General features: G+C 50.9%; 1 protein-coding gene and 1 long non-coding RNA gene across 2 annotated transcripts; one reads left to right on the forward strand and one right to left on the reverse strand.

Moving 5' to 3' along the window:
• Positions 1-15019: 15019 nt before the first annotated feature.
• Positions 15020-18500, reverse strand: LOC125630621 (interferon-induced protein with tetratricopeptide repeats 5). Its single transcript, XM_048836808.2, has 3 exons — positions 18204-18500; positions 15685-17092; positions 15020-15550 (listed from the first exon to the last, which is right to left on the reverse strand). Exons 1-2 carry the CDS (start codon positions 18206-18208, stop codon positions 15685-15687), a joined length of 1413 nt encoding a protein of 470 aa, XP_048692765.1. The 5' UTR covers positions 18209-18500; the 3' UTR covers positions 15020-15550.
• Positions 18501-18772: 272 nt separating this feature from the next.
• Positions 18773-24107, forward strand: LOC142070678 (uncharacterized). Its single transcript, XR_012666642.1, has 3 exons — positions 18773-20010; positions 23619-23716; positions 23858-24107. It is a non-coding gene; the product is annotated as an uncharacterized LOC142070678 (long non-coding RNA).
• Positions 24108-25228: the final 1121 nt, after the last annotated feature.

Genomic DNA, 25228 nt, shown 5'->3' on the forward strand with positions numbered 1-25228 from the left:
CAGTAGTTGGAGAGGCAGGTGCAGGCCTAAGGTTGGTTTGATGGAGGAGACCAGGGCCTGGTCCTAGGCAGCTGCAGACTCTGCAGTTAAGTGCTTCCCTCCTCTTCACCATGTCTTCAAGTACCTGAGATGCCCATCACCTGCAGCAGAGGCCACCAATTCCCACGCACCCCTCAGCTAGCACACAGTCGTGCAGAAAGTGCCGCCTGAATGATTTTGGGGGCTGGGGTGCCAGGAGGTTCCCATCCCTGGGCAGAACCTCTGCAACAAGCTCACATGACCCCCCTCCACTGTGGGACCAGGACCCTGTGAAGACAGTGGAGTTACCCTGTGTATAACCAGTTCTGTCCAAAGCCTGCTGAAGTGGGTGGGAGTCTTTTCATGGTCTCTAATGGGCTGTGTATAGAAGCAAAGGGTGTGGTGTTTATGAGTAAAGTGTTTTGGCTTTAGAAATTCCTCTGCAAAGTCTGGGTGTTGTTTGCTTCAATTATGACATGTCCCTGAAGGGTCAGACTCTAAACCAGAGTGCCCACAAGGGCAGAGCTCTGGGGAGGGTGGGCTTACGCTGTTGGGGAGTCTTGGAGGGGGCGGGTGGTGGAGGAGTGTGAGTGCCCCTGTGGTCCCAGCCAGACACTGCCCTGTTAGCACCCGCAGCTCCTGTCACCTGAGCCTGCTGGGCTCTGATTGGCTGCTTCCATGGGGCCTCTCTCGGCAGCCCTTTGCTGCTCTTTTCCTGGGGCAGGATGTGATAGGACCACGGGGCCTCCAGTAGGGGCCACAAAGGCCTGGTGCAGCCTGTCTCACGCGCCCATGAGCCGTGGGGCCCCACTTTCAAGAAGGGGTGCCAGATCCAGAGTCTAGGACCAGGGAGTGAGCCTAGAGGTCAAAGAAGCAGGCAGTGCTAAGGCCTGTCCAGAATCCAGGGAGATCGGCACCGACTCTGTGGGTGCTCAGCAGCCACTGGCAGCCCTGTGGATCAGCTCCTTCCCCCCCACCCACTAGCAGGTGCTGCCAATCAGCCCCTCCTGCACGCCGCGATCAGCTGTTCAGCCTCATGCAGGAGGTGCTGGGGCGAGGGGGAGGAGCGGAGGCAGGAAGAGGTGGGGTAGGAGTGGGGGCTTGGGGAAGGGCTGGAGTGGGCGTGGGGCCTGGGGCGGGGAAGGGGTTGAGCCTGCCCCCTTGGGGAACTCAGGAAGTCGGCACGTCTGCCGAGGGATATCAGAAATACACCCATCCAGTTCTGGGAGCCAATCCCAGCAGCCTGCTAAGCGTCCAGCACAGGTGACCTCAACCATGGCGGGGACAACTGGCCTAACAGTGGCAGCCACCCTGGAGGGCTGTACCAATGGAGCGAAAGCAGCTCCGTGTTTGTGTGTAGACAAGCCCTTAGCAACAGACGGAAAACGTAGTAAAGTGTCACAAGGCCTGATTCTCATTTACTTCTCACTGACACCGCTCTGGCACTTGTGAAACTTCAGCCTTGGCTCTTAAGTACATAAGAACGGCCATACTGAGTCAGACCAATGGTCCATCTAGCCCAGTCTCCTGTCTTCGCACAGCGGCCACTGCCAGGTGCTTCAGAGGGAATGAGCAGAACAGGGAATCATCAAGTGATCCATCCTCTGTCGCCCATTCCCAGTTTCTGGCAAACAGGGGCTAGGGACACCATCCCTGCCCATCGTGGCTAATAGCCATTGATGGTCCTATCCTCCAGGAACTGATCTAGTTCTTTATTGAACCCTGTTATAGTCTTGGCCTTCACAACAAAGAGTTCCACAGGTTGACTGTGTGTTGGGTGAAGAAATATTTCCTTTTGTTTGTTTTAAACCTGCTGCCTATTCATTTCATTTGGTGACCCCTAGTTCTTGGGTTATGAGACGGAGTAAATAACACTTCCTTATTTACTTTCTCCACACCAGTCGTGATTTTATAGACCTCTATCATTTCCCCTCTTAGTCATCTCTTTTCCAAGCTGAAAAGTCCCAGTCTTATGAATCCCTCCCCATATGGAAGCCGTTCCATACCCCTAGTCATTTTTGTTGCCCTTTTCTGAAACTTTTCCAATTCCAATATATCTTTTTTGAGATGGGGGAACCACATCTGCATGCAGTATTCAAGAGGTGGGCGTACCATGGATTTAAAGAGAGGCAATAAGATATTTTGTGTCTTCTTATCTATCCTTCTCCTAATGATTCCCAACATTCTGTTTGGTTTTTTGACTGTCGCTGCACATTGAGTGGATGTTTTCAGAGAACTCTCCACAATGACTCCAAGATCTTTCTTGAGTGGTAACAGCTAATTTAGACCCCATCATTTTCTATGTATAGTTGGGATTATGTTTTCCAATGTGCATTACTTTTCATTTATCAACATTGAATTTCATCTGCCATTTTGTTGCCCACTCACCCAGTTTTGTGAGATCTCTTTGCGAGAGGACCTTCCCTCTTATCCCATGACCGCTTACTTTGCTTAAGAGCCTTTGGTGAGGGACCTTGCCAAAGGCTTTCTGAAAATCTAAATACATGTTGACACTTTCCCAGCAAATCCTGTTCATCAATGTGGCTGATAATTCTGTTCTTTCCTATAGTTAGTTTCAACCAGTTTTCCTGGTACTATTAAGGAAAAAAGAAAAGGAGTACTTGTGGCACCTTAGAGACTAACCAATTTATTTGAGCATGAGCTTTCGTGAGCCACAGCTCACTTCATCAGATGTGTACCGTGGAAACTGCAGCAGACTTTATATACACACAGAGAATATGAAACAATACCTCCTCCCACCCCACTGTCCTGCTGGTAATAGCTTATCTAAAGTGATCAACAGGTGGGCCATTTCCAGCACAAATCCAGGTTTTCTCACCCTCCACCCCCCCACACAAATTCACTCTCCTGCTGGTGCTAGCCCATCCAAAGTGACAACTCTTTACATAATCAAGTCGGGCTATTTCCTGCATAGATCCAGGTTTTCTCACATCCCCCCCACCCCCATACACACACAAACTCACTCACAGCCCCGCAACCTGAAGCAAATACTCACCAACAACCACATACCACACAACAGAACCACTAACCCAGGAACTTATCCTTGCAACAAAGCCCGTTGCCAATTGTGCCCACATATCTATTCAGGGGACACCATCACAGGGCCTAATAACATCAGCCACACTATCAGAGGCTCGTTCACCTGCACATCCACCAATGTGATATATGCCATCATGTGCCAGCAATGCCCCTCTGCCATGTACATTGGTCAAACTGGACAGTCTCTACGTAAAAGAATAAATGGACACAAATCAGATGTCAAGAATTCTAACATTCATAAACCAGTCGGAGAACACTTCAATCTCTCTGGTCACGCAATCACAGACATGAAGGTCGCTATCTTAAAACAAAAAAACTTCAAATCCAGACTCCAGCGAGAAACTGCTGAATTGGAATTCATTTGCAAATTGGATACTATTAATTTAGGCTTAAATAGAGACTGGGAGTGGCTAAGTCATTATGCAAGGTAGCCTGTTTCCTCTTGTTTTTTCCTACCCCCCCCCCCCAGATATTCTGGTTTAACTTGGATTTAAACTTGGAGAGTGGTCAGTTTAGATGAGCTATTACCAGCAGGAGAGTGAGTTTGTGTGTGTATGGGGGTGGGGGGGAAGTGAGAAAACCTGGATCTATGCAGGAAATAGCCCGACTTGATTATGTAAAGAGTTGTCACTTTGGATGGGCTAGCACCAGCAGGAGAGTGAATTTGTGTGGGGGGGTGGAGGGTGAGAAAACCTGGATTTGTGCTGGAAATGGCCCACCTGCTGATCACTTTAGATAAGCTATTACCAGCAGGACAGTGGGATGGGAGGAGGTATTGTTTCATATTCTCTGTGTGTATATAAAGTCTGCTGCAGTTTCCACGGTACACATATGATGAAGTGAGCTGTGGCTCACGAAAGCTCATGCTCAAATAAATTGGTTAGTCTCTAAGGTGCCACAAGTACTCCTTTTCTTTTTGCGAATACAGACTAACACGGCTGTTCCTCTGAAACCTGTTAAGGAAAAGTTAGCACATGTGACTCCATTTTGGTTTGGGGCCCACCATTGTTTAAATGCCAGCACATCATACACCAGGAGGAGTGATCCTTAGATACTGAATCCCTGTGAAAATCCTCCTCCTTGTCTCCAGCCTGCCTTGACTCCCAGTATCTGGTTTTTGTCAGTCTCTAACTCCCTGTCTCTTGGCCTTGATGTGAGGCCTCCCATCCTGATAATAAAGGTTACTGATGCATGGCTTTAGGACCATGCTGTGTAATTAACATACTGGTATAGCACGAGGAATGCACCAAGCAGGGATAGGTGGTAGATAAGACAAGGGTTTGTTTATTGGCTAAGGTTTCCGATGCACGAAGGCAACATGCTTTGCTAAAAAGTATATAACCTTTGTATAATCTGTATTCAGGGTCCCCTCCTGGCTAGCGGGGGGCACCACGCTCGAGCGTAATAAACTTAGTGTCTTTTGGGAACTCTGCAGTTGTGGACTTTGTTTATGTGCCTCAGCCGAGATTCGAACTGTGCGTGTCCTATCAGGTATAATTTGCAGCATTTGTGTGCGTGTCCTACCAGGTGTAATTCGCAGCATTTGTGTGCGTGTCCTACCAGGTGTAATTCGTAACAGTACTGAAGTCAGGTTTACTGGCCTGTAATTGCCAGAGTCACTTCTGGAGCCTTTTAAAAAAAATGGCCTCACATTAGCTGTCTTCCAGTCATTTGGTGAAGAAGCCGATTTAAATGATTGGTTACAGACGACAGTTAGTAGTTCTGCAATGTCACATTTGAGTTCCTTCAGAACTCTTGGGTGATGCCATCTGGTCCTGGTGACTTATTACTGTTTAGTTTATCAATATGTTGCAAAACCTCCTGTAATGACACCTCAGTGTGGGACAGTTCGTGTTCTGTTAGTGACTGTCACGGTGCTTTACTGTGAGCTCGACGTGCCCGTGGGGTCCTGTGTGTGCTGCTCACCCTGATGCAATCTAGAGACAGGAGAAGCAATGTTCCAACACAAAGGAAGAGACTGATTTATTTCTGTTTTCTCTGTAACTTATGTTTTTACTTCATTTACAATAAATCAGATCCACGACAAGCTGGGGAAACTGGTGCCATGTAAATGTGAGTCATGGTCAGGGTGAGATGTGGAAAGCAAAGATGTGTCTATATAATTATTCCCATTACAGGCACTCATCTATGCAAATGCAAAAACTCAAGGCTGTTAGAAGAAACTCCACACCTATCTGCTGCGTGGATGTTGGAAGGCCGCAGAGCTGGAGGGTAGGTTTGCGTAGAGACAAGGATGGTCACACCGTCCCCTCTGAGTAGAAACAGCTGCTCAGTATCAGAAGCTAAACTGTCCTCTGCGGTGATACTTACAAAACACTTGACAATGGCTGGGTAGCTGGTGGGCTGAGGCCACTGTCCATTTCGCTGACCGGTATTGTCTCCCTGTGCTCCCCTGTCCGTCTGCTGGTTCCCTCCTGTTGTCTCTTGTTGCAGACTGTAGACTCTTTGGGGCCAGACACAATGGGGTCCTGGTCCATGTCTGGGCTCCTAGGTGTGACCACAAGACAGGTAGCTAATAATAATTAGCAGCAGCAGCAGCATGTGCCATAGTCTGAATCATTTGCAACACGAATGTCATTGTTACACAGGTGGGGAAAGTGGCTCACTTCAGAAGGAGGTCTTGGGATGCCCAGGGAAGGGAAAGGATCCCCCATGTTCTCCACATCTCCAGTCTCCTGCTCTATTGTTGCCACGAGTGGACTTCCTCCTTTATTCAAGAGAACGACTTTCAGTCTCGTGAATGAAGTCACGTATGGCCTTAGCTCCAGTGGTTTGGGAGTTCTGCTGGAATATTTCTGCCACCTTTTCCAACTTCCTTTTCAGTAGTTGCCTCTCCGGGTAGTTGTCTGGAATGGCGAAATCTGCTTTGTACATCTCAGCTGCCTCCCACACTGACTTCTGCTGGTACAAGAGGAAATTTCCCCAGTGACGGCAGACTGCCCGCTGACACCTCTTGCTGAGGCTGGGCATTTCACTCAGGAGATTGAGATAAATCTCTTCTCGGTAGTGAGGTGTGTTTTCTCCATACATGTCAGCTAAAGCCAGCCTTGAAAACACAGAGGCTGGATCTTTCTGCACAGCCTTTTTGAAGGCCTCAATAGCTGCTGCCAATATTTCTTCTCTTCTGCTGGATTTGGCCCTCCACAACTGTATCTTGTAGCAATAACCAAGGTCATAGGGAAGGAGATGATAATTGGGGTTCAGAGAGATTGCTCGCTCTAGAATAGAAATTTTTTCCCCTCCAAATTCTAGTTGAAAGAACTTGAAATTCTAGTTGAAAGGGAAAAATGAGACTCCATTTGGGCTGAATGAATTTCCACTACATGCTACAATCATGGGGCAGTGATTACAGAGTGACAGGGTTTCTTTCTGGTTAAAAGCAAATTGCTAAGCGGCAACAAAGAACTAAGCCTGGATTTCAGTGTCTGACATCCTCACTCTCCCATGCATGGGACCAGTATGAATGGGTTGAATCTAACCTTTGTGAAATCCTCTTAGTACTTCCTGTGTCCTAGAAAGCAACACTGCAAAACCCCATGACTCATTGCAGTAGATGCAGCCTGTGGTATCTGTTATGTCACAGAAAGCTCCCCGCTTTGTAACTTCAGGAGAATTTCTCAGGGGGGAAATAACAATGTACAAAACATTTGTTCAAAATGTGTTTCCCTGTTTGAATGCTCCTCCAGCACCAGAGCTGCTAAGTGAGAGTATTTAGAAGTGACTATTTTGTTGTGCAGTTCACCTTTAGGGCTGAAGCTAGCTATTAACTGGACTATTTGATGTGTGTTATTCCAAGCCAAAATGTACATCATGATGTCACAACACAGAGCCCACAAAAGAAAGGGATTTCCCATGTAAGAACTTGGTGAATCTGGAGCTAAGGTTGCAAATGCAGTATGGACCAATAATGTAAGGTATAGGGGTTAACCTTAATAGAAATGTCATTTTTAAGGAGCTGACATCTAGAAAATTGAATCTTCAGGGTGCGCCTAACCCCCCTCAAACATTGGAAATCATCTGGCTGCCCACTGGGGTCATTTATGTCCTGGGATACGTATATGTGTGTGTGGAGAGAGAGTCTCGCACTGACTTCAATGGGGGCCATTTATCCAAGGAGACAGGAAGGGCCTGACTCTCATTTACACAAAGGCTAGTTCCCAGCCCGCTGGCAGCGTAAAGCGAGTGTAAATGGAAAGGCCCCTTCGCACGGCCAGGGTGCTGTGAAATGGCCGCAGGGTGTGCCTACCCTGCAGTGAGAGGTGGGACCGTAGCATGGGCTGCCCTTCCGGCACTAGCTGTAACCTAGATATCACAGCTAAAAACAGCAGTGACGCTTGGCGGTGCAGGACCTGCAAGCCCATCTGGCCCCCCAGGTACGTACTTGTGTTTCTAGCCCACATCTGGGTCTGTGCCACTGCGGCTTCACTGCTCGTTTTAGTCCCACTAGTTAGATTAAAGCTCGCACGGGGATGCCTACCTGAGCTAGACACACCTGCGACTGCACTGTAGCCATAACCTTAGTATCAATGGGAACGGGGCCCACTCTAGTCAGTAGGCAGGAGAGAAATGTAATGGGGAGATTCTGAGGGTCGGCAGAATGTAAATATTCTGTCTCCGGACATTTAATTGAGACAATCGAGGCCTGTTACACCCCTCCCGCTGCTGTGCATCCTGCATGCAGATGTGGTTGCCCCATCTCGAAACAGATAAATTGGAATTGGAAAAGGTTGAGAAAAGGACAACAAAAATGATTAGGGGCATGGAACGGCTTCCATGTTAGGAGAGATTAATAAGACTGGGACTGCTCATCTTGGAAAAGAGACGACTAAGGGGGGATATGATTGAGGTCTATGCAATGATGACTGGTGTGGAGAAAGTAAATAAGGAAGTGTTATTTATTCCTCATAACCCAAGAACTATCGGTCACCAAATGAAATTAATAGGCAGCAGGTTTCAAACAAAGAAATGGAAGTATTTCTTCCCACGATGCACAGTCAACCTGTGGAACTCTTTGTTGTGAAGGCCAAAAAAGAACTAGAGACGTTCATGGAGGACAGGTCCATCAATGACTATTAGCCAGGATGGGTAGGGATGGTGTCCCTGGCCTCTGTTTGCCGGAAACTGGGAATGGGTGACAGGGGATGGATCACCTGAGGATTCCCTGTTCTGTTCATTCCCTCTGGGGCACCTGCCATTGGCCACTGTTGGAAGACAGGACAATGGGCTAGATTGACCTTTGGTCTGACCCACTGTGGCCGTTCTTATGGACTCTGTGGATGCAATGTCTGTTCTTTGTTCTGGAATTGGCCTGGATACAGCTGAAACCCTAAGAATTCAAGGCATAAACACACCTGAGAGTTATTTCTATGAGACTTTCTGATTCCTTCCTTTTCTTGAACTCAGAACAAAAACTGATGACACTATGTTTTTCAGTTAAAATGTAAAATTGCACAGCAGCCATTGCTCTACAACCCAGCACGGCACAGAACCTGCCACCCCTTGGGAGTTAAGTGATCTCGTCTCACCTAACTCCCATTCTCCATCCTTCCTGACCTCTGTGCTGCTTTTCATACTGTCAACCATGACATCCATCCCAACCTCCTGGGACCTCATGAAGAGGTTACATAAGAACGGCCCTATTGGGTCAGACCAATGGTCCATCTAGCCCAGTGTCCTGTCTTCTGACAGTGGCCAATGCCAGGTGCCCCAGAGGGAATGGACAGAACAGGGAATCATCAAGTGATCCATCTGCTGTCGCCCATTCCCAGCTTCTGGCAATCAGAGGCAAGTTACACTTAGAGCTTGGTGTTGCATCCCTGCCCATCCTGTCAATAGCCCTTGATGGACCTGTCCTCCATGAACTTACCTGGTTCTTTTTTAAACCCTGTTATTGTTTTGGCCTCACAACATCCCCTGGCAACCAGTTCCACAGGTTGACTGTACGTTATATAAAGAAATACTTCCTTTTGTTTGTTTTAAACCTGCTGCCTATTAATTTCATTGGGTGAGCCCTAGTTATTGTGTTATGTAAAGGACTAAATAACACTTCCTTATTCACTTTCTCCACACCAGTCAAGATTTTATAGACCTTTATCATATTCCCCCCTTAGCCATCTCTTTTCCAAGCTGAAAACTCCCAGTTTTTTTCATCTCTCCTCATATGGAAGCTGTTTCATACCCTTAGTCATTTTTGTTGCCCTTCTCTCTACCTTCTCTATTGCAGTATATCTTTTTTGAGCTGGAGCAACCAGATCTGCACGCAGTATTTAAGATATGAGTGTGTCATGAATTTATATAGGGGTATTATCATATTTTCTATTTGATCTGTCCCTTTCCTAATGGTTCCTAACATTCTGTCAGCTTTTTTTGACTGCCATCGCACAGTGAGCAGATACTTTCAGAGAGGTATCCACAATGACTCCAAAGTCTTTCTTGAGTGGTAACAGTTAATTTAGAACCCAGCATTTGTATGTGTAGTTGGGATTATGTTTTCCAATGTGCATTTCTTTGCATTTATCAACATAGAATGTCATCTGCCATTTTGTTGCGCAGTCACCCTGTTTTGTGAGATCCTTTTAACTCTTCTCAGTCTGCTTTGGACTTAACTATCTTGAGTAATTTTGTATCATCTGCAAATTTTGCCACATCACTGTTTACCCCCTTTTCCAGATTATTTATGAAAATGTTGAACAGTCCTGGTTCCAGTACTGACCCTTGGGGAACACCACTACTCACCTCTCTCCATTCTAAAAACTGACCATTTATTCCTACCCTTTGTTTCCTGTCTTTTAATCGGTTACTGATCCATGAGAGGACCTTCCTTCTTATCTCATAACAGCTTACTTTGCTTATGAGCCTGTGATGAGGGACCTTGTCAAAGGCTTTCTGAAAGTGCAAGTACACTACTTCCCCTGGATCAGCCTTGTCCATATATTTGTTGACCTCCTCCGAGAATTGTAATAGGTTGGTGAGGCATGATTTCCCTTGACAAAACCCATGTTGACTCTTCCCCAACAAATAGGATGTATTAGCAGGAGCGTCGTAAGCAAGACACAAGAAGTAATTTTTCTGCTCTATTCCACGCTGATACAGCTTCAGCTGGAGCATTGCGTCCAGCTCTGGGCACCACATTTCAGGAAAGATGTGGACAAACTGGAGAAAGTCCAGAGGAGAGCAACAAAAATGATTCAAGGTCTATAAAACATGACTTATGAGGAAAGATTGAAAAAGCTGGGTTTAGGCTGGAGAAGAGAAGACTGGGAGGGGACATTTATATACTTGAAAACGGTTATAAAGATTGTTACAAGGAGGAGGGAGAAAAATTATTCTTGTTAACCTCTGAGGATAGGGTAAGAATCAATGGACTTAAATTGCAGCAAGGGTGTTTTAGGTTGGACATTAGGAAAAACTTCCTGACTGTCAGGGTGGTTATGCACTGGAATAAAGTGCCTAGGGAGTGTGATGGCGTGGCTGCCTGCCACTGGCAGAAATGGGATTAAAAGCAGCCCTACGGAGAGTGAGCTGTAGGCAGCCAATTAGAAAGGGGCTGAGAGAAGCAGGCAATCATGACCTGGCAGGCGCATATAAGAAGGGCTGCACGGCATAGCAGAGTTCAGTAGCCGAATGGAGTTTGTGGGGAGAAGACCAGGCTCTGAGCGGGAAGAAGGAGTGCCAGCACCTGGGATAGAGCAGTGCTGCAAGCAGGGGCCGGGGGAGCTAGGGAGAGCTCTGGGCTGGTTGCTACAACCTGCAGGCTGAGGACCTGAGGTATGGGCAGAAAGGGTGCTGCAGCTACATGGGAAGTGGCCCTGGGACAATGGACTGAAGTTGCCACTGGAGGAGTGGCTGAACAGAGACTGTGGGTCCCCTGGAAGGGGGAGAATACAGAGTGTGGCACGGCCAGAGGGCAGTGTCACTGAAGAGGACTCTACGTTTCTGGGCGTGGCGTGGGTCCTGGAACAAAAGTGATGGCAACAAGGCACCACCAGAGGAGGGGGCCCTGGTGAGTAGAGCTAATTCCCATCACAGCCAGCAGGAGGCGCCACAGTGGTGACTCCCATCCCGTCACAGGGAGGTTGTGGAATCTCTGTCAAAGAGTAGGTTAGACAATCCCCTGTCGGTGATGGTCTAGATAATACTTAGTCCTGCCTTGAGTGCAGGGCACTGAACTAGAAGACCTCTCGAGGTCCCTTCCAGTCCTATGATTCTATGAAATTGTGTTCATCTGTGTCTGACAATTCTGTTCCTCATTATAGTTTCAATCACTTTGCCTGGTAGTGAAGTGAGGCTTACTGGACTGTAATTGCCAGGATCACCTCTGGAGCTTTTTTAGAAATTGGTGTCACATTAGCTATCCTCCAGTCATCTGGTACAGAAGCTGGTTTAAATGATAGGTTACATACATAGGTTTTAGGACTGTACATTTCATTTCTGTTTAACTAGCTTCCTCATTTTTGTGTAGTTCCCCTTTCTGAAATTAAATGCTCCTGTGCTGGACTTCTTTGGTGGTCCCCTCCCCCCAGATATGTTCAGTTTAATTATTTTATGGATGCTATTACAAAGCGGTTCAGCTAAATTCACCTCTTGGGCTGGACCCTGTGCTCCCGTTTAGAACTAAATCAAGCATGTAGAAGCACTCGTCCAGACTGTAGGGAGATGGGGATAAAAATCTTGGAGCAGAAGGAATTATGGTCCTTTTATCCTGTTTAGATTCTCAGGGGCAAAGATTCCTAAACACAAGCAAGAGATCGGCAGGACTAACCTGGGTTAGCCCTAATGGACACATCGAGCTGGCATATTTCATCAGCTCTGGCACCATGTGAATCCTAAGACTGCAACACGTTTTTGTGTGTATGGTTACTTGTTTTAACTTTGTAAATAATGCTCTTATTTCTTTTTCCTGGTTAATAAATCCTAGTTTACTAGAGAAATGTCTACAAGTGTTGTCTTTGGTGTGAGATCTAAGGTGCAGATTGAGCTGGGTGTAAGTGAGTGGTCCTTTGTGAGTGAGACTAACCTGAATATTTTGTGATCTTTGGTGTAAAGCAACCATGTGCCACAGAGCAAGCTTGCCTGGGTTGCGAGAGAGATTGGAATGCCCCAGGGGACTGTCTGTGGCCCCACGGTAAAGCTGCCTAGAGCCTGAGGGGTTCAAGCTTGTCACTTGGTTGGTGAAATCGAAGTATAGAACTCCCAGCCAGTTTGGGGTTTGTGCTGTGGTTCTTAAAAGTCTGCCCTGAGGCTGGTATTCTCACTCATGAGCCACTCCAGCCAGCGTGACAATAAATACGCTTCCCCATGACCCTGCGGAGCCGCCTCCGGGCTCTCACGGCGCAAGGGGGCTTGGAGCTCCGATGGACACAGTTCTCCATAGCCCTGCAGAGCCACCCCTGTGACTGGCACAGCCTCCATCCCTGACACAGAGGGTCGCTCAGGGCCGCATTGCCCTCTAGGCCCTGCCCTCACCAGCCACACTGCCAATGGGTGAAGTTTTCCGCAGCCATTCTGGCTGCTATCTCCCATTACTCTCAATGGGGCTGAAGCCAGCAAGATGGCTGCCATTTCCCTACAGGCTGTCTGCACGTGGCAGGGACGTTGCCTGTAATGAAGAGGGCAGCCATCTCCGACTGTGTTCAGTGAGACCCAAGCCCGGTGCAGCAGAGCGACCACCTTTGTTGGAGGGAAGAAAGGGGGGAAAAAAACCACAGGAGAATTAAGTTATGGATGGTCATCATAAGGGCCAAATCAATGACATAAGGGACAGTCCTATAAAATAAAGAACGGGTGGTCACCCTAACACTCAGAGGCAAACTGTCTGGCACTCCATGAGGGTGGAGTTGGGGGCTAGCCAGGACATGGTTACGTCTCAGGAGCAGCAGAGCCCTGTAAAGGGAGGGTGTGAGGAGCAGCAGAGCCCTAGCTCTCGGGGGCAGGAGGCAGATTTAAGGTTTATAGGAGGCGGGGGGGACGGGAAAGAGGCTGGTGGTGCAGGTGAAAGGATCGGGATGGGATGGGAGAGAGATGGAGGGGATCAGCTGGTGTGTCAGCTGGGGGAGAGCAGGAAGCCGTCCCGGTGTAAGGGGGCTGCTGGCCCCGCACTGACGCTGAGTGGGGTTGTTTGGCTGCCCTCTGCCAATACCGGGGAAGGGCCACGGAGAAATTAGAATCCTGAGACTGGCAGTCCCTGGGGCCAATGGGCAGGGGCCAGTACTCTAGGTCAGGCTGATTGACAGGGCGGGCAAGCCAATGAGGGAGTCAGGAGCCTGGGGGCCTGTCCTCCGTGTGTGCTGGAGCTCCCTGAGCCAGGGCAGGGCTGAGCTAAGGGGAGAGCTGGGCAGGAGGCGGAGCTGCAGCAGCCAGGGGGCCAGAGCTGGGGAGCTGGAGCGGGGGTGGTGGTGGAGAGGATGCTGGAGCTGGAGCAGCCCGGGGGTGGGGTGGGGTGGGGGGCGCTGGAGCCGGAGCACCCTGGGCTTGGGGGTGTTTACACAGGGGAGGAGCAGGAAGGGCTGGGAGAGGAATACCCCACAGCTGCTGGGTTGAGGTCCTTGGACTGGCATCCGGGACAGAGGGCGGGCCGGGTTCCCCCCCCAGTCAGTGCTGGGGTGAGACATGAGGGAGAGCCCCTGGGGGCGGTGGGGGCCGTCTGGAGCAGCCTGCGATGACACCCGGCAGGGGCAGAACGTTAACGTGAGGTGGTCGGGGGGGCGCAGGGAGAGGGAAGCGCGGCTGCTCCCAGCGCGAGAGGCCAGGGCGTGACCAAGGGGCTTGACGGGCTGAGTAACCACGGGAAGGGGCGTCCGAGCTAATTCCCCAGATGAGCCAGAAGACGGTGCTGCCGAGGGGTGAGTAGCACCAACCCCGTCACGCCATCTCAGCTCTCCACTGTGCCCACAGAATGGCCGCGCTGGTCCCCATAAAACTGCCTGAACCCCCGTAGCTGGGTCTCCGCGGCTCCTTTCCAGCTCTGAGTGGTGATACATCCATCCACAAACAGCTGCTGGGAGGGGCCCCCAACCCCGGACAGCCCTGGGGCAGGTACCTGCTGACTGCCCAGGTTTGCTGTGGAAAGGGATTGCGGCTGGAAGCAGGGCACCTGCTCTGCGTGCAAAGCAGCCCCCAACCAGATAAGAGCTTTCCTGTGTTTTGCCCCTTCCCCAAGCTCCCCGTGGATCTACGCCCCGTCCCCTCCAGCATCCCCCGACAGGGCAAACCTGCCAGTTCCAACCCCCCTCTCACTCACTCACACCCAGCCTGCCCTGGCTGTCTGCTTATCCCTTCATCGCAGCGCAAAGGGGCCCGTGGTGTTTGGATGCGCCTGGCCAGTTGGCAGCGCTGGGGTGAGCGTGTTCACCTGCACCTGATGGGGTCGCGGTGCCTGAGGGGTTGGAGCACACAGGACCCCTGGGAGGGCTTTTGAACGTGCCAGGTAAGGAGCCTTTACCCCTGCCCCACCCCTTTGTCCATCTCACCCACCTGGGAGTTTAGGGTCCTTTAAGGTAATCCCTTGAGTGCCCAGCAGACCTCAAAGGTACCCCCTTAGCTGTCTAAGCGTCTATGGCTGCTTTTCAAAAGGGCTAGCAATGTCTACTGAAAACCATGGAGAATCTTCCTCACCTCACCCCACCCCAATGAGAACAATAGAGGATTCCACCGCCCCCCCGCCCGCCCCTGAGAATACTGCAGGGGTCTTGGACCCCAGCTGAGAACAATGGGAGCTGCTGTGTGCTGAGCTCTTTGGTAAATCTGGACACTCATTTCCACCAAGTGAGCTTCTGAAACTCCAGCCTTGGCTCCTGCTCTATTAGTGACTGTCACCGTGGTTTACTGTGAGTTCGACGCGCCCGTGGGGTCCTGTGTGTGCTGCTCACCCCGATGCAATCTAAGGGCACGGAAAGGAATGTTCCAAGATGGTGTAATTGACTGATTTCTGTTTTCTCAGTTACTTTTATTGTGAATGAAATAAAACCATAGCAGATCAGTGACAAGCCAGGGATGAAGGTGCCATGTCAATGTGAGTCATTGTCAGTGAGAGGTGCTGAAAGCAAAGATGGGACTCATGATATAGGCACACTACAGGCACTGAGCCATGCAAATACAAAAACTCAACGCTGTTAGAAGAAACTCCACACTTATTTGCTGCGTGGACGTTAGAAGGCAGCAGAGCTGGAGGGTAGGTTTGCTTAGAGACAAGGATGGTCGCACTGTCCCCTCTGAGTAGAAACAGCTGCTCAGTATCAGAAGCTAAACTGTCCTCTGCGGTGATACTTACAAAACACTTGACAACGGCTGGGTAGCTGGTGGGCTGAGACCACTGTCATTTTGCTGACCAGTATTGTCTCTTTGTGTTCCCCTGTCTGTCTGCTGGTTCCCTCCTGTTGTCTCTTGTTGCAGATGGTAGACTCTTTGGGGCCAGACGCAACGGGGTCCTGGTCCATGTCTGGGCTTCTAGGTGCTATCAGAAGAAAGGAAGCTAATAATAATGATAAGAAACAGCAGCAGGATGTGCTGTGGTCTGAACAATTCAGGGAACCCAGAATCATTTGCAACATGAATATCACTGTTACACAGGTGGGGAAAGTGACTCACTTAAGAAAGAGGTCGTGGTGTGTCCACGGAAGGGAAAGGAAAGGATCCCACATTTTCTCTCCTTCTCCAGTCTCCTGCTCTGTTGTTGCCACCAGTGGATCTCCCCATGTACCACGGACTTTCATTCTCTTGAATGAAGTAATGTATGGCCTCAGCCTCTGTGGTTTGGGAGCTCTGCTGGAATTCTCCTGACACCTCTTCCAACCTGCTTTTCAGTTGTTGCCTCTCCAGGTAGTTGTCTGGAATGGTGAAACCTGCTTTGTACATCTTAGCTGCCTCCCACACTGACTTCTGCTTATAGAAGAGGAAATCCCCCCAGTGAAGGTAGACTGCCTGCTGACACTTCTTGCTGAGGCTGGGCATTTCACTCAGGAGATTGAGATAAATCTCTTCTTGGTAGTGAGGTGTGTTTTCTCCATACATTTCAGCTAAAGCCAGCCTTGAAAACACAGAGGCTGGATCTTTCTGCACAGCCTTTTTGAAGGCCTCAATGGCTGCTGCCAATATTTCTTCTCTTCTGCCTGACTTGGCCTCCTCCAGTTGTTTCTTGTAGCAGACGCCAAGGTCATAGTGAAGGAGATGATAATTGGGGTTCAGAGAGATTGCTTGCTCTAGAACAGAGATTGCTTTTTCTATGATTTCTGGTTGAAAGAACTTGGCTGCATGTCTCAGGACCTCAGGGTCCAGGCTATTCTGAACAACATCTTCTAAGAGGGCTTCGGCTTGCTGTCTATCACACTTCTTAAGGATCTTGGCTAAATACACCTTAGCTTCATAGTTTTGCTGCTGTTCATGGAGAATGGCAGCCAACTTCTTTTTGGCTGCTTCCCGATGTACAGGCTTGTGTGAGTGAGTCCATGATGCAAAGACCGCAATTGCCAACCCAGCAAGTAATTCCCCATTTGCTTCGTCTTCTCTTAATGCCATTTGGAAACACTTTGTGGCTTCAATGCCATTGCGGAAGCCTGCTGCCAGGAGAGACCAGCCTTTCTGTGCATGTATCTCAGGGATCTGAGCTGCATGTGGAGAGCGGCTCTTCAGGGAGCTGCAGATCTTTCTAACCTTGTCCAGGTAAAACTCAACCAAATCATAGTGGGCCAAGTGATAATAGATCCAGGCGTAGTCTCCATAAATGACCAGGACCTGCCGGGGGAAGTTATCTGGATGATCTCTTTGCAGAATCTCTTCGGCTTCTCTCAGGCTTTGCAGAGCGTCTTCATATTGCCCTTGCAGGTGGCAGAGATAAGCCTGCATGGCAAGGAGCGTGGGCTGGTTCTGGTAGTGAGTGTGGGCAATCCTGAGAGCCAGAGTTTGGAGGAGGTGAGCTGCATCTACCTTGTCTCTGATTTCAAAGTTCCAGGTGAAGTGGCACTGGAGGGCCTGCAGCTTCTCCTTCAGACGCAGGGTGCTGCAAAGAGAGGGGAAAATGAGACTCCATCTGGGCTGAATGAATTTCCACTACATGCTACAATCATCCCCACCACCATGACAGGGAGCGACACTGTCCCCCACCTCCAGTGAATACCCCTGCTGCAGGTATCCCCTTCAGCACCCACCAATTGTACCCCCCACCCCCACATTCCCTCCCCCTCCCCACTCGGCAGTGTCCTCTTTTTGGGAACCTGAAATATGGTCACCCTGGAACAAGCACCACACTGAACAATAGAACAACCCCCCCCCCCGCCTTGTTAGACTCACAGGACTCCCCCCCTCTGCCTTGCTAGACACATAGCCCCCCCCGCACTCCCTCCAGCTGTCCCTGCGCTGTGGTCTGGTGCCGGTGCCCTGCGCTCAGGGTGGTGCTGGGGGGGCAGTGGGGTGACGTGGTCTCAGCTCCAGGCTGAGCGTTCACAAGAGCCCCCCGCCCCCCCTTGCAAGCAGCTGGTTCCCCTCCCTGCAGCCTCCCCCGCGCTGTAGCTCCGGGCTCCTGCTGCTGCTGCCTTTTCTCTCTGCAGTTCCTGGGCTGGTCCCATCCCACCCCCCCGGCTGCCCCTTGGCTCCAGCTCCCCAGGGATCAGAGTTAATCTCTCCCCCCTCCCCAACACCCGCAGCCAGGTTTCCTGAGCTGTAGCTTTCGAAAGCTTAGGCTCAAATAAATTGGTTCATCTCTAAGGTGCCACAAATCCTCCTTTTCTTTTTGTGAATACAGACGAAGACGGCTGCTATTCTGAAACACAACGGAGAGGGGGACAGGGCTGGGGGGGGGGGGCACTCTCTTACCGACTCCTCCGTTGATGCGGAGCGAAGCCGGAGTGACAGCTGGCCAGAGGGGGAGCTCTCCGTGAAGGTGGAGCGAGGGGAGCTCGCAGGGCGAGGTGCCAACAGTGACCTGCACTAGCCCTGAGAGGCACCAGCCTGGAGAGTCAACAGGACGCAGAATTACCCCAGAGTGACCCCGCCCCAGAGCTTTCAAAGCCGGAGATTTACAGCCCCAGAAATGCGCAGAGGGGGTGGAAAGCTGTCTGACTTTAGCCCTGGCTGGAAATGTCCCCCCCGCCCAGCGACCCCAATGCTCCTACCTCATTGCGCTCCGCTGAGTCCCAGCCCGGCCAGGGGAGGTGACGGCTCCTTTCACTGCCCCGGGTTTCTTCCCAAGGTGTGGACGTGCCCGGTTCTGGGAGAGACCCGAGTTCTGCCCGGGCAGGCTGGACTGTGGCCGCCCGGACGATGCTGCCCTTCTTATGCAGGGCGGGTTGCTAGCTGGGGATCTCACTGGTTTGGCTGGGGAGCTGCATTTCCCCGGAAAGCGGGAGTGAGCAGCAGAAAAGGAAACTGAAACTTAACTTTCACTTCCACTTGTCAGCTTCAGCGTCCCCTCAGCCTGAGTCGCCACCTGCAGCTCCCTGGGTGACATGGGACTAGTTATGGGGGGGGGGGGGTGTCGGTGTGTGTGTGTGGGTGTGTGGGTGGGTGTGTGGGTGTGGGTGCGGGTGTGTGTGGGTGTGGGTGTGTCGGTGTGTGTGTGTGGGGGGGTGGGTGTGCGGGTGTGTGTGTGTGTGTGTGTGTGGGTGTGTGTGGGTGTGGGTGCGGGTGTGTGTGTGTCGGTGTGGGTGTGGGTGGGTGTGGGTGTGGGTGCGGGTGTGTGTGTGTGTGGGTGTGTGTGGGTGTGTGTGGGTGTGGGTGCACACACGCGCTTGCACACGTACAATCCTGGCCTGGGCTTCCCAGCACACGGACGGGGTCACTCACCATCCCCGCGCCGCGGGCGCTCCCTGCTACGCCCCCAACCAGCTCCACAGCCCCCTGCCCCGAACCGGTTGCCCGCGTCCCGGCCCCGGCCAGCCCTTCCCCACCACCGGGGGGTGTTCGTATCGCCCTCACGCACTTCCAGGGCCCTGCCTGGGGCACGGAGCAGCGAGGAGCAGAGGGCGATGACGGAGGCAGGGCAAGTAGCCAAAGGTGAGAGCTTTGTACCTGCTCCCCCAGGTCTCCGCCTCTCCCCGAACCTCCCCCAGCTTTATCCGCGCAGGGTGCGACTTTCCAAAGGCCCCCCCCCCCCCCCAGGTTTAGTCACCCAGGCCCCATTGGCTGCCAGCGTGATCCCTGCTCCTCAGTCACTTGGGCACTTTTGAAAATGCCTCCCCCACATACAAATTAAACCCTCTAAAGTGAGGAAATAACAGTCAGGTTGTGACGTTATTGACATGACCTGCGACCGTATAGATCATTGTTGCAACCACTGTTATATATTTGCAGCAAATATTGTACAGAGGTTGTGGTGTGAGGTGTCTATGGAGAGGTTAGGGTTGGCTGGGTAGGATTATGCTGTCTGTATGGGTCTATCGTTGTTGTGGTTGAAGTGATGAACATTGGCTATGTACTTGTATCTCCATGTGCTTGATTCTAAGTAGCCTCAGGGAAGCATTTGGTCAGCTTCTTGAGAAGGGACTATTCTCAATAAGTGCCCAGTCAAGAAACACTTAACTGACAGTGGACCTTGGGAGACTCCAATTCACATGAGAAGTCTTCCTGGGAATGTTCAAGGTAGCATGTGAGCAATGGCTGCTCTCCCTGTAAAAGAATTGAGTCATGCAGGGACATGTGACTTGCCCAAGTGACTCCAGACGCCATCTTGCTGCTGTGATTTTCCACAGTAAGAACAAAGGGGTGTCCTTCCACATGGCAGAGGATATAAAAGGCCCTGGAAATCCCTCCATTTTATCTTCAATCCTTTTTCTTACCTTTGGAGAGACTTTGCTACACTGAAGCTCTGAACAAAGGACTGAATGACCCATCCCAGCTGGGGAAGATCTCCAGAGACTTGATTTGAACCTGCCGTTTATTCCATCACTACGACATGCCTGAACCAAGAACTTTGCCATCACTGTATGTCATTGATTCCATTTAAGCAATTTTAGCTCTCATCTATATTTCTTTCTTTCAATGAGTAAACTTTTAGATTCTAAAGGATTGGCAACAGTGTGATTTGTGGGTAAGATCTGACTTGTATATTGACCTGGGTCTGGGGGTTGGTCCTTTAGGTTTGGGAGAACCGTTTTTCTTTTACTGGGGCATTGGTTTTCATAACCAGTCGTCCCCATAACGAGTGGTCCTGGTGGTGATACTGGGGAACTGGAGTGTCGAAGGGAATTGCTTGTGTGACTTATGGTTAGCCCGTGGGGTGAGACCAAGTGATCTGTTTGGCTGGTTTGGTGTGCCTTAATAGTAAAGGAAACCCAACCTTGGGCTGTAACTGCCCTGCTCTAAGCAATTTGTCCTGAACTGATACTCTCCGTTGTGTCCCGCCAGAGGCTGCATCGTTACCCAGGTTCCCTGTGCAGCCTCACCTCTTCCCTTTGTACTGCCGCATGCTGGTGCGCTCCTCAATGAGACGATCGCGTTCTATCTCCGTGGGGCCCCTGCCTGGTTCACTGCGCTGTGGGGACAGTGTGGGGGTCTCTTCTGTTCCGTCCTACATCGGTTCTTATGCTCTGCTCCTCATTGCAGTGTCTGAGCGCTTTCCAGCTGTGCATTAATTACTGTGACTCACACCTGTCACATGTTTGGTTTCTCCTCTCCCAGAGGGAGAAGCGTCTTTCCAGAGGGTTTTTTAAATATACATTTTGTTTTGTTTCAGAAGGTGGAGGATGTAAAGGGGGGAAGGCCGGTGGCTAGTTGCCATTTCCTTCTCACTAATAGGGAGGAGCTGGCTGTGAATCTGAAGGTGGAAGGCAACTTGGGTGAAAGTGACTACACAGCGATAAAGAGTTTGTGATCCTAGGGGAAGGAAGCAGGGGGAGCAGCAGCATAAAGACAATACACTTAAAAAGCCGATTTCAACAAACTCAGGGAATCGTTTGCCTGGTTCTCTGCCCTCGATCGGTAGGGGGGACTGTCCCATCATTGAGGGGTGAGGGGGGAACGGCCAGCACCCTAGGGCCACATCTAGAGCAATTTATTTAAAGGGGATGCAAAGCCGCGGTTGCTTTTTGTTGGGGGGTGTCGGTGCCTGAGGCCTGGGCTTGCGAGGGTTAACGGGCTCTGACCAGCTCCCAGCTGAGAGCTCCTTGCTGGAGATGCATAAAGGGCTCCTGAAAGGGACAAATCCCATCATGTCCCGTGTGCTCCCCAGCCCCGGTCATCCGAGGCTCTCAGAGCAGCCCGAGGCCTTGCCAGCCGAATGCATTCTCCCCAGAGTGAGGCAGGCTGGCAGGGGGTGGGGCCTCACCATAGCCTGCTGCGTTTCCGGCCCAGCTCTTTCTGATTCCTCACGCTCCCTTTAGGTTTCATTTCTCTGCGTTTCAGCTTCCTGATCTCTGTACAAAGAGCTGGCAGGTGCCCAGGACGGGGAGGGGGGGCAGCAGGAGAGACGTCACCCACCCTTCCCCTCTGAACATCCCCCTCCCCATACCTCCCTCCTGCGAACACTTGGACGACTCACATGCATGCCCCTGTGAGCACATTCCCCCCCCCCCACACTGCTGTGCTGGGGCTGATCCTGGCTCTGTAGGGCCCTGCAGAGTGTTGCAGGGGTTGGGTGGCATAGAAGCCGGGCTGCATCTGCCCCTCATGCCTGGTCTCTGTGCAGGGTTGAGTAACTGGGGTGTCCAGCTGGTGGGAGGGAGCCGCGTTCCCCATGGGCTGTTAACCCTCTGAACCCCTTCCTGTTGTCAGCTCCCAGTGGCTATGTGAGCAGGGAGTGACTGAGCTCTCCTCTAACATCTAGTGATGGGCTGGGGGAAAAAGACTTCTGTATTTACATGAGTACATAAAAGGTTGTTACAAGGAGGAGGGAGAAAAATTGTTTTTCTTAACCTCTGAGGACAGGACAAGAAGCAATGGGCTTAAATTGCAGCCAGGGAGGTTTAGGTTGGACATAAACTTCCTAGCTGTCAGGGTGGTTAAGCACTGGAATAAATTGGCTAGGGAGGTTGTGGACTCTCCATCATTGGGGATTTTTAAGAGCCAGTTAAACACCTGCCAGGGATGGTCTAGACTCTAGATCATACTTAGCCCTGCCTTGAGTGCAGGGGACTGGGCTAGATGACCTCTCGAGGTCCCTTCCAGTCCTACGATTCTATGAACTCACCTTCTCTGCCTCGATATCCAGCAGACAGAGCTGCCGTGCCAAAGGGAGAGTGTTGGCTGGTGGTGGGTTACAAATCACTTTACTATTGAATGCAGGGGAATGACAGGTTGTTACCTTGTTGTGTGAGTAAAGGGCAGCAGAAGTGGGCTTAGCCTGTCCTGATGCAGGCCGTCACCCTCCAGTGAAGTGCCCTCGTGAAGCAGGGTGTAGGCAGCATCTCTGGAGCCAGCTCTTGTCAGTGCAGGAAGTTGAGGCATTGGGTCCCCAGGGCATTCCCCTGGGCAGCTCTCCCACTCCTGCCTGGCCGGGGCACGGGGAGCCTGGGACTCCACAGCCACAGGGGAGTTCCCAACCCACCTTCCCCAGGGTGGGCTTTGCTGAAGGGCCGCACTCGCTGTTTACAGTTGCTGTAACTACAGGGTTTGGCAGCTCCCTGGCACGGTGAGTCGCTCCTGCCCAGAGCACAAGACTAGGAGCAACGTCTGGGTCAAATTGTCGTACAGACATCCACCTTTTACCAAAAAAGCCAAAGAAACAACAAAAAAGATAAGAACGTTCAAAGCACCTTATTTGTGTTTCTATTGCATTTGGGTCTAGTAAACAATAGAGACACCTGTACATTGTTTTTATTACTGAGTCTGCAAAATACAAACCCTACATTTAGATAAATTACAATGGCGTGGACGTGTCCATGTGCATATTTGTTTGTTTTTCCTAAAGTTAATTAAGTCTTTTAGGAAAAATTGTCAGAGCAGCCACCAGCAAGAGTTGGTGGCTGCACAGTGGCCACCAAAAATTTTGTTGTGAGAAGGCCTGGTGTAAAGACAGAGCTACTTGACGCAATTGAGAGTAGCTGTTCTGTTAAGGGGTCACTAGGGCTGAAATCACTGATGATGAGCTCCAGCTGCCAAACCATCGACCTGGTGAAGGACAGTGGTGCAGGGAAAGAGAGCGCCCGAGCAGTGAGGTTTCCTGCTACCCACCGAGCGGTGGGTTCAGTGGTGGGACCTGAGAACGTGGCATCGCAGAGAGCAGCGGGTGGCGGCAGAGAAGCAGCAGCAGCGCCGGGGTGACCGATGGTGGCAGAGGGAAGGGTGGCAGCAGGGTCCGTTGTGCTCGATACATGTCCTGGGTAGGGGTGGGAGGCGAACCCACATGAAGGCCCCTCTGAGCTCTGGGTCTTTGCTGACCAAGGACAGCCAACTGTGAGTGGGGTGCAGTGGAGGGAGAGGGGAGCGATGTGCTAATGGGACATTCATTCCTCAGACTTTCCCACCAGCAGCTGGGAAACTGAGGCAAAAGACACTGCCCTGTGTTAAAGGGGGAAAGGACTGAAAGGCAAAGGAGGAGTGTGTGTGTGTGTGTGTGATAAGAAAAGAGATCCTTATGCTTTCAGTCTCCCTAGGTTCGGCCTCCCTGTCCAGCGTCTGTCATCTGGAAGGATCCCTTCTCCTGCAAAGAGGACCCCTCCCACCCTAAATAATGAGGAATCAATCAGTAAAGGTAAAATCAAATAAAGTGTATTGAAGGGTTTATAACAAAGAGTGGGACAAATAAGAAGGGGAATAAAGAGCAAAATTGCGCAATACAGTGATTACCCCCAAACTCAACCCTACAAAACAGATATAAAAACCGTCTTCACAGATCAAAGCGACAGCAGGTGCTTGGGACCTCAATCCTCTGGCTGACGGCAAGGCTTTGGAGAGGAGCTCCAAGGAGTCTCTTGATGTTCCTTTGTGGCCACAGGAAAACAGAACAAATGGTACGCTCAGGAGCACAGCGATGGACGATGAGAAAGGTAAGTGCTGTTTCTTCTCCTCTCTTCTCTTTAGAGGTGAGGAAGCTGTTGGAGGAAAATCCCTAGGATGGATAGATGTCTGCAGGTAAGACCCACGACCCGTGACCATCCCTGGCTGCCACTCAGTTGGACAACCCTGAGGCCATGTTCGGGGCACCTTTTTATACACTTGCCCGGGACACCCCTTACAAAAGGCGGGAAGCCCCTTCTGGGAAACCCCTTAGGAAAACCAGTTCTGACTGGAAGTTGTTTACAACTCCAGGAGAAATAAAAGAGCGGGAAAATGGACCTATAGCTCACGTGGGCATAAAATTCCATTTTGAAACCAACATGGATTCCTGTAGTCACAAAACATACGAAAATGAACCCACCTAACAAAAGTGTGCTGTGGGGTTGGCTTGGCTCATGATCACATGTGTTTGAATGTGGTTGTGATGTTTTCTCAAACTAATGCTGGGTTCCCTTTCCCTTTCAATAGCAGTTGTCTTTTGTAAAACACAGAGTCAGTGCCTGTGAGTGGGGACGTATTGTCTCTTGGAGGCGTCCGGGGCGGTGTTAAGTTTTCCCAGATTACTGCGGTGGGGGGGCTCGAGCCAGTTCTTTGTGGCAGTGTTAGGAGGAACCCCTAGATATTGAACCTGTGTGGGTGCTGCTGACTCCACCATGCAGAAGGGTGAAGTTACATTGTGGTAGGCCACGCCTAGAGGTGCCACTCAGGTCAGGGCCTGTTGTATTAATTTAGATGGGCCAAAGGTGTTAACTACTCCTGAGGGAATTCTGCACCAAAAAAATAAAAATTCTGTGCACAGTATTTTAAAATTCTGCAAATTTTATTTGTTAATAAGTAAATGTGGATGCTCCAGTGTGGCAGTGGGGAGCACAGGCCACTGGCTGCACGGAAGTGGGAGATCACTCTGCAGCACCCCCAGACCCCCCAGGACAGGACTCGGCAGTGAGGTTGCTCTGGACCCTGATACAGCGCAAGGGCTGGACCTCCCCCGAAACTCCCAGGGCCCTGCCCCTCTGCACCGGGCACACCAGGTGTGGGCAGGCAGGCTCAGCCCAGCAGGATCCAAGTGTGGAAGGGCTTAGTGTGGGGGGCAGGGGCATGTTTTCTGCACACACAGTGGTGCAGAATTCCCCCAGGAATAGTAACATAACCCAGTCACTGTCCAACACTGACCAGTTGGAAAAAGGTCCAAGGGGTGGTATTCAGG

This window comes from Caretta caretta, chromosome 1 (assembly GCF_965140235.1).
Source record: "Caretta caretta isolate rCarCar2 chromosome 1, rCarCar1.hap1, whole genome shotgun sequence".
Lineage (NCBI taxonomy): Eukaryota > Metazoa > Chordata > Testudines > Cheloniidae > Caretta > Caretta caretta.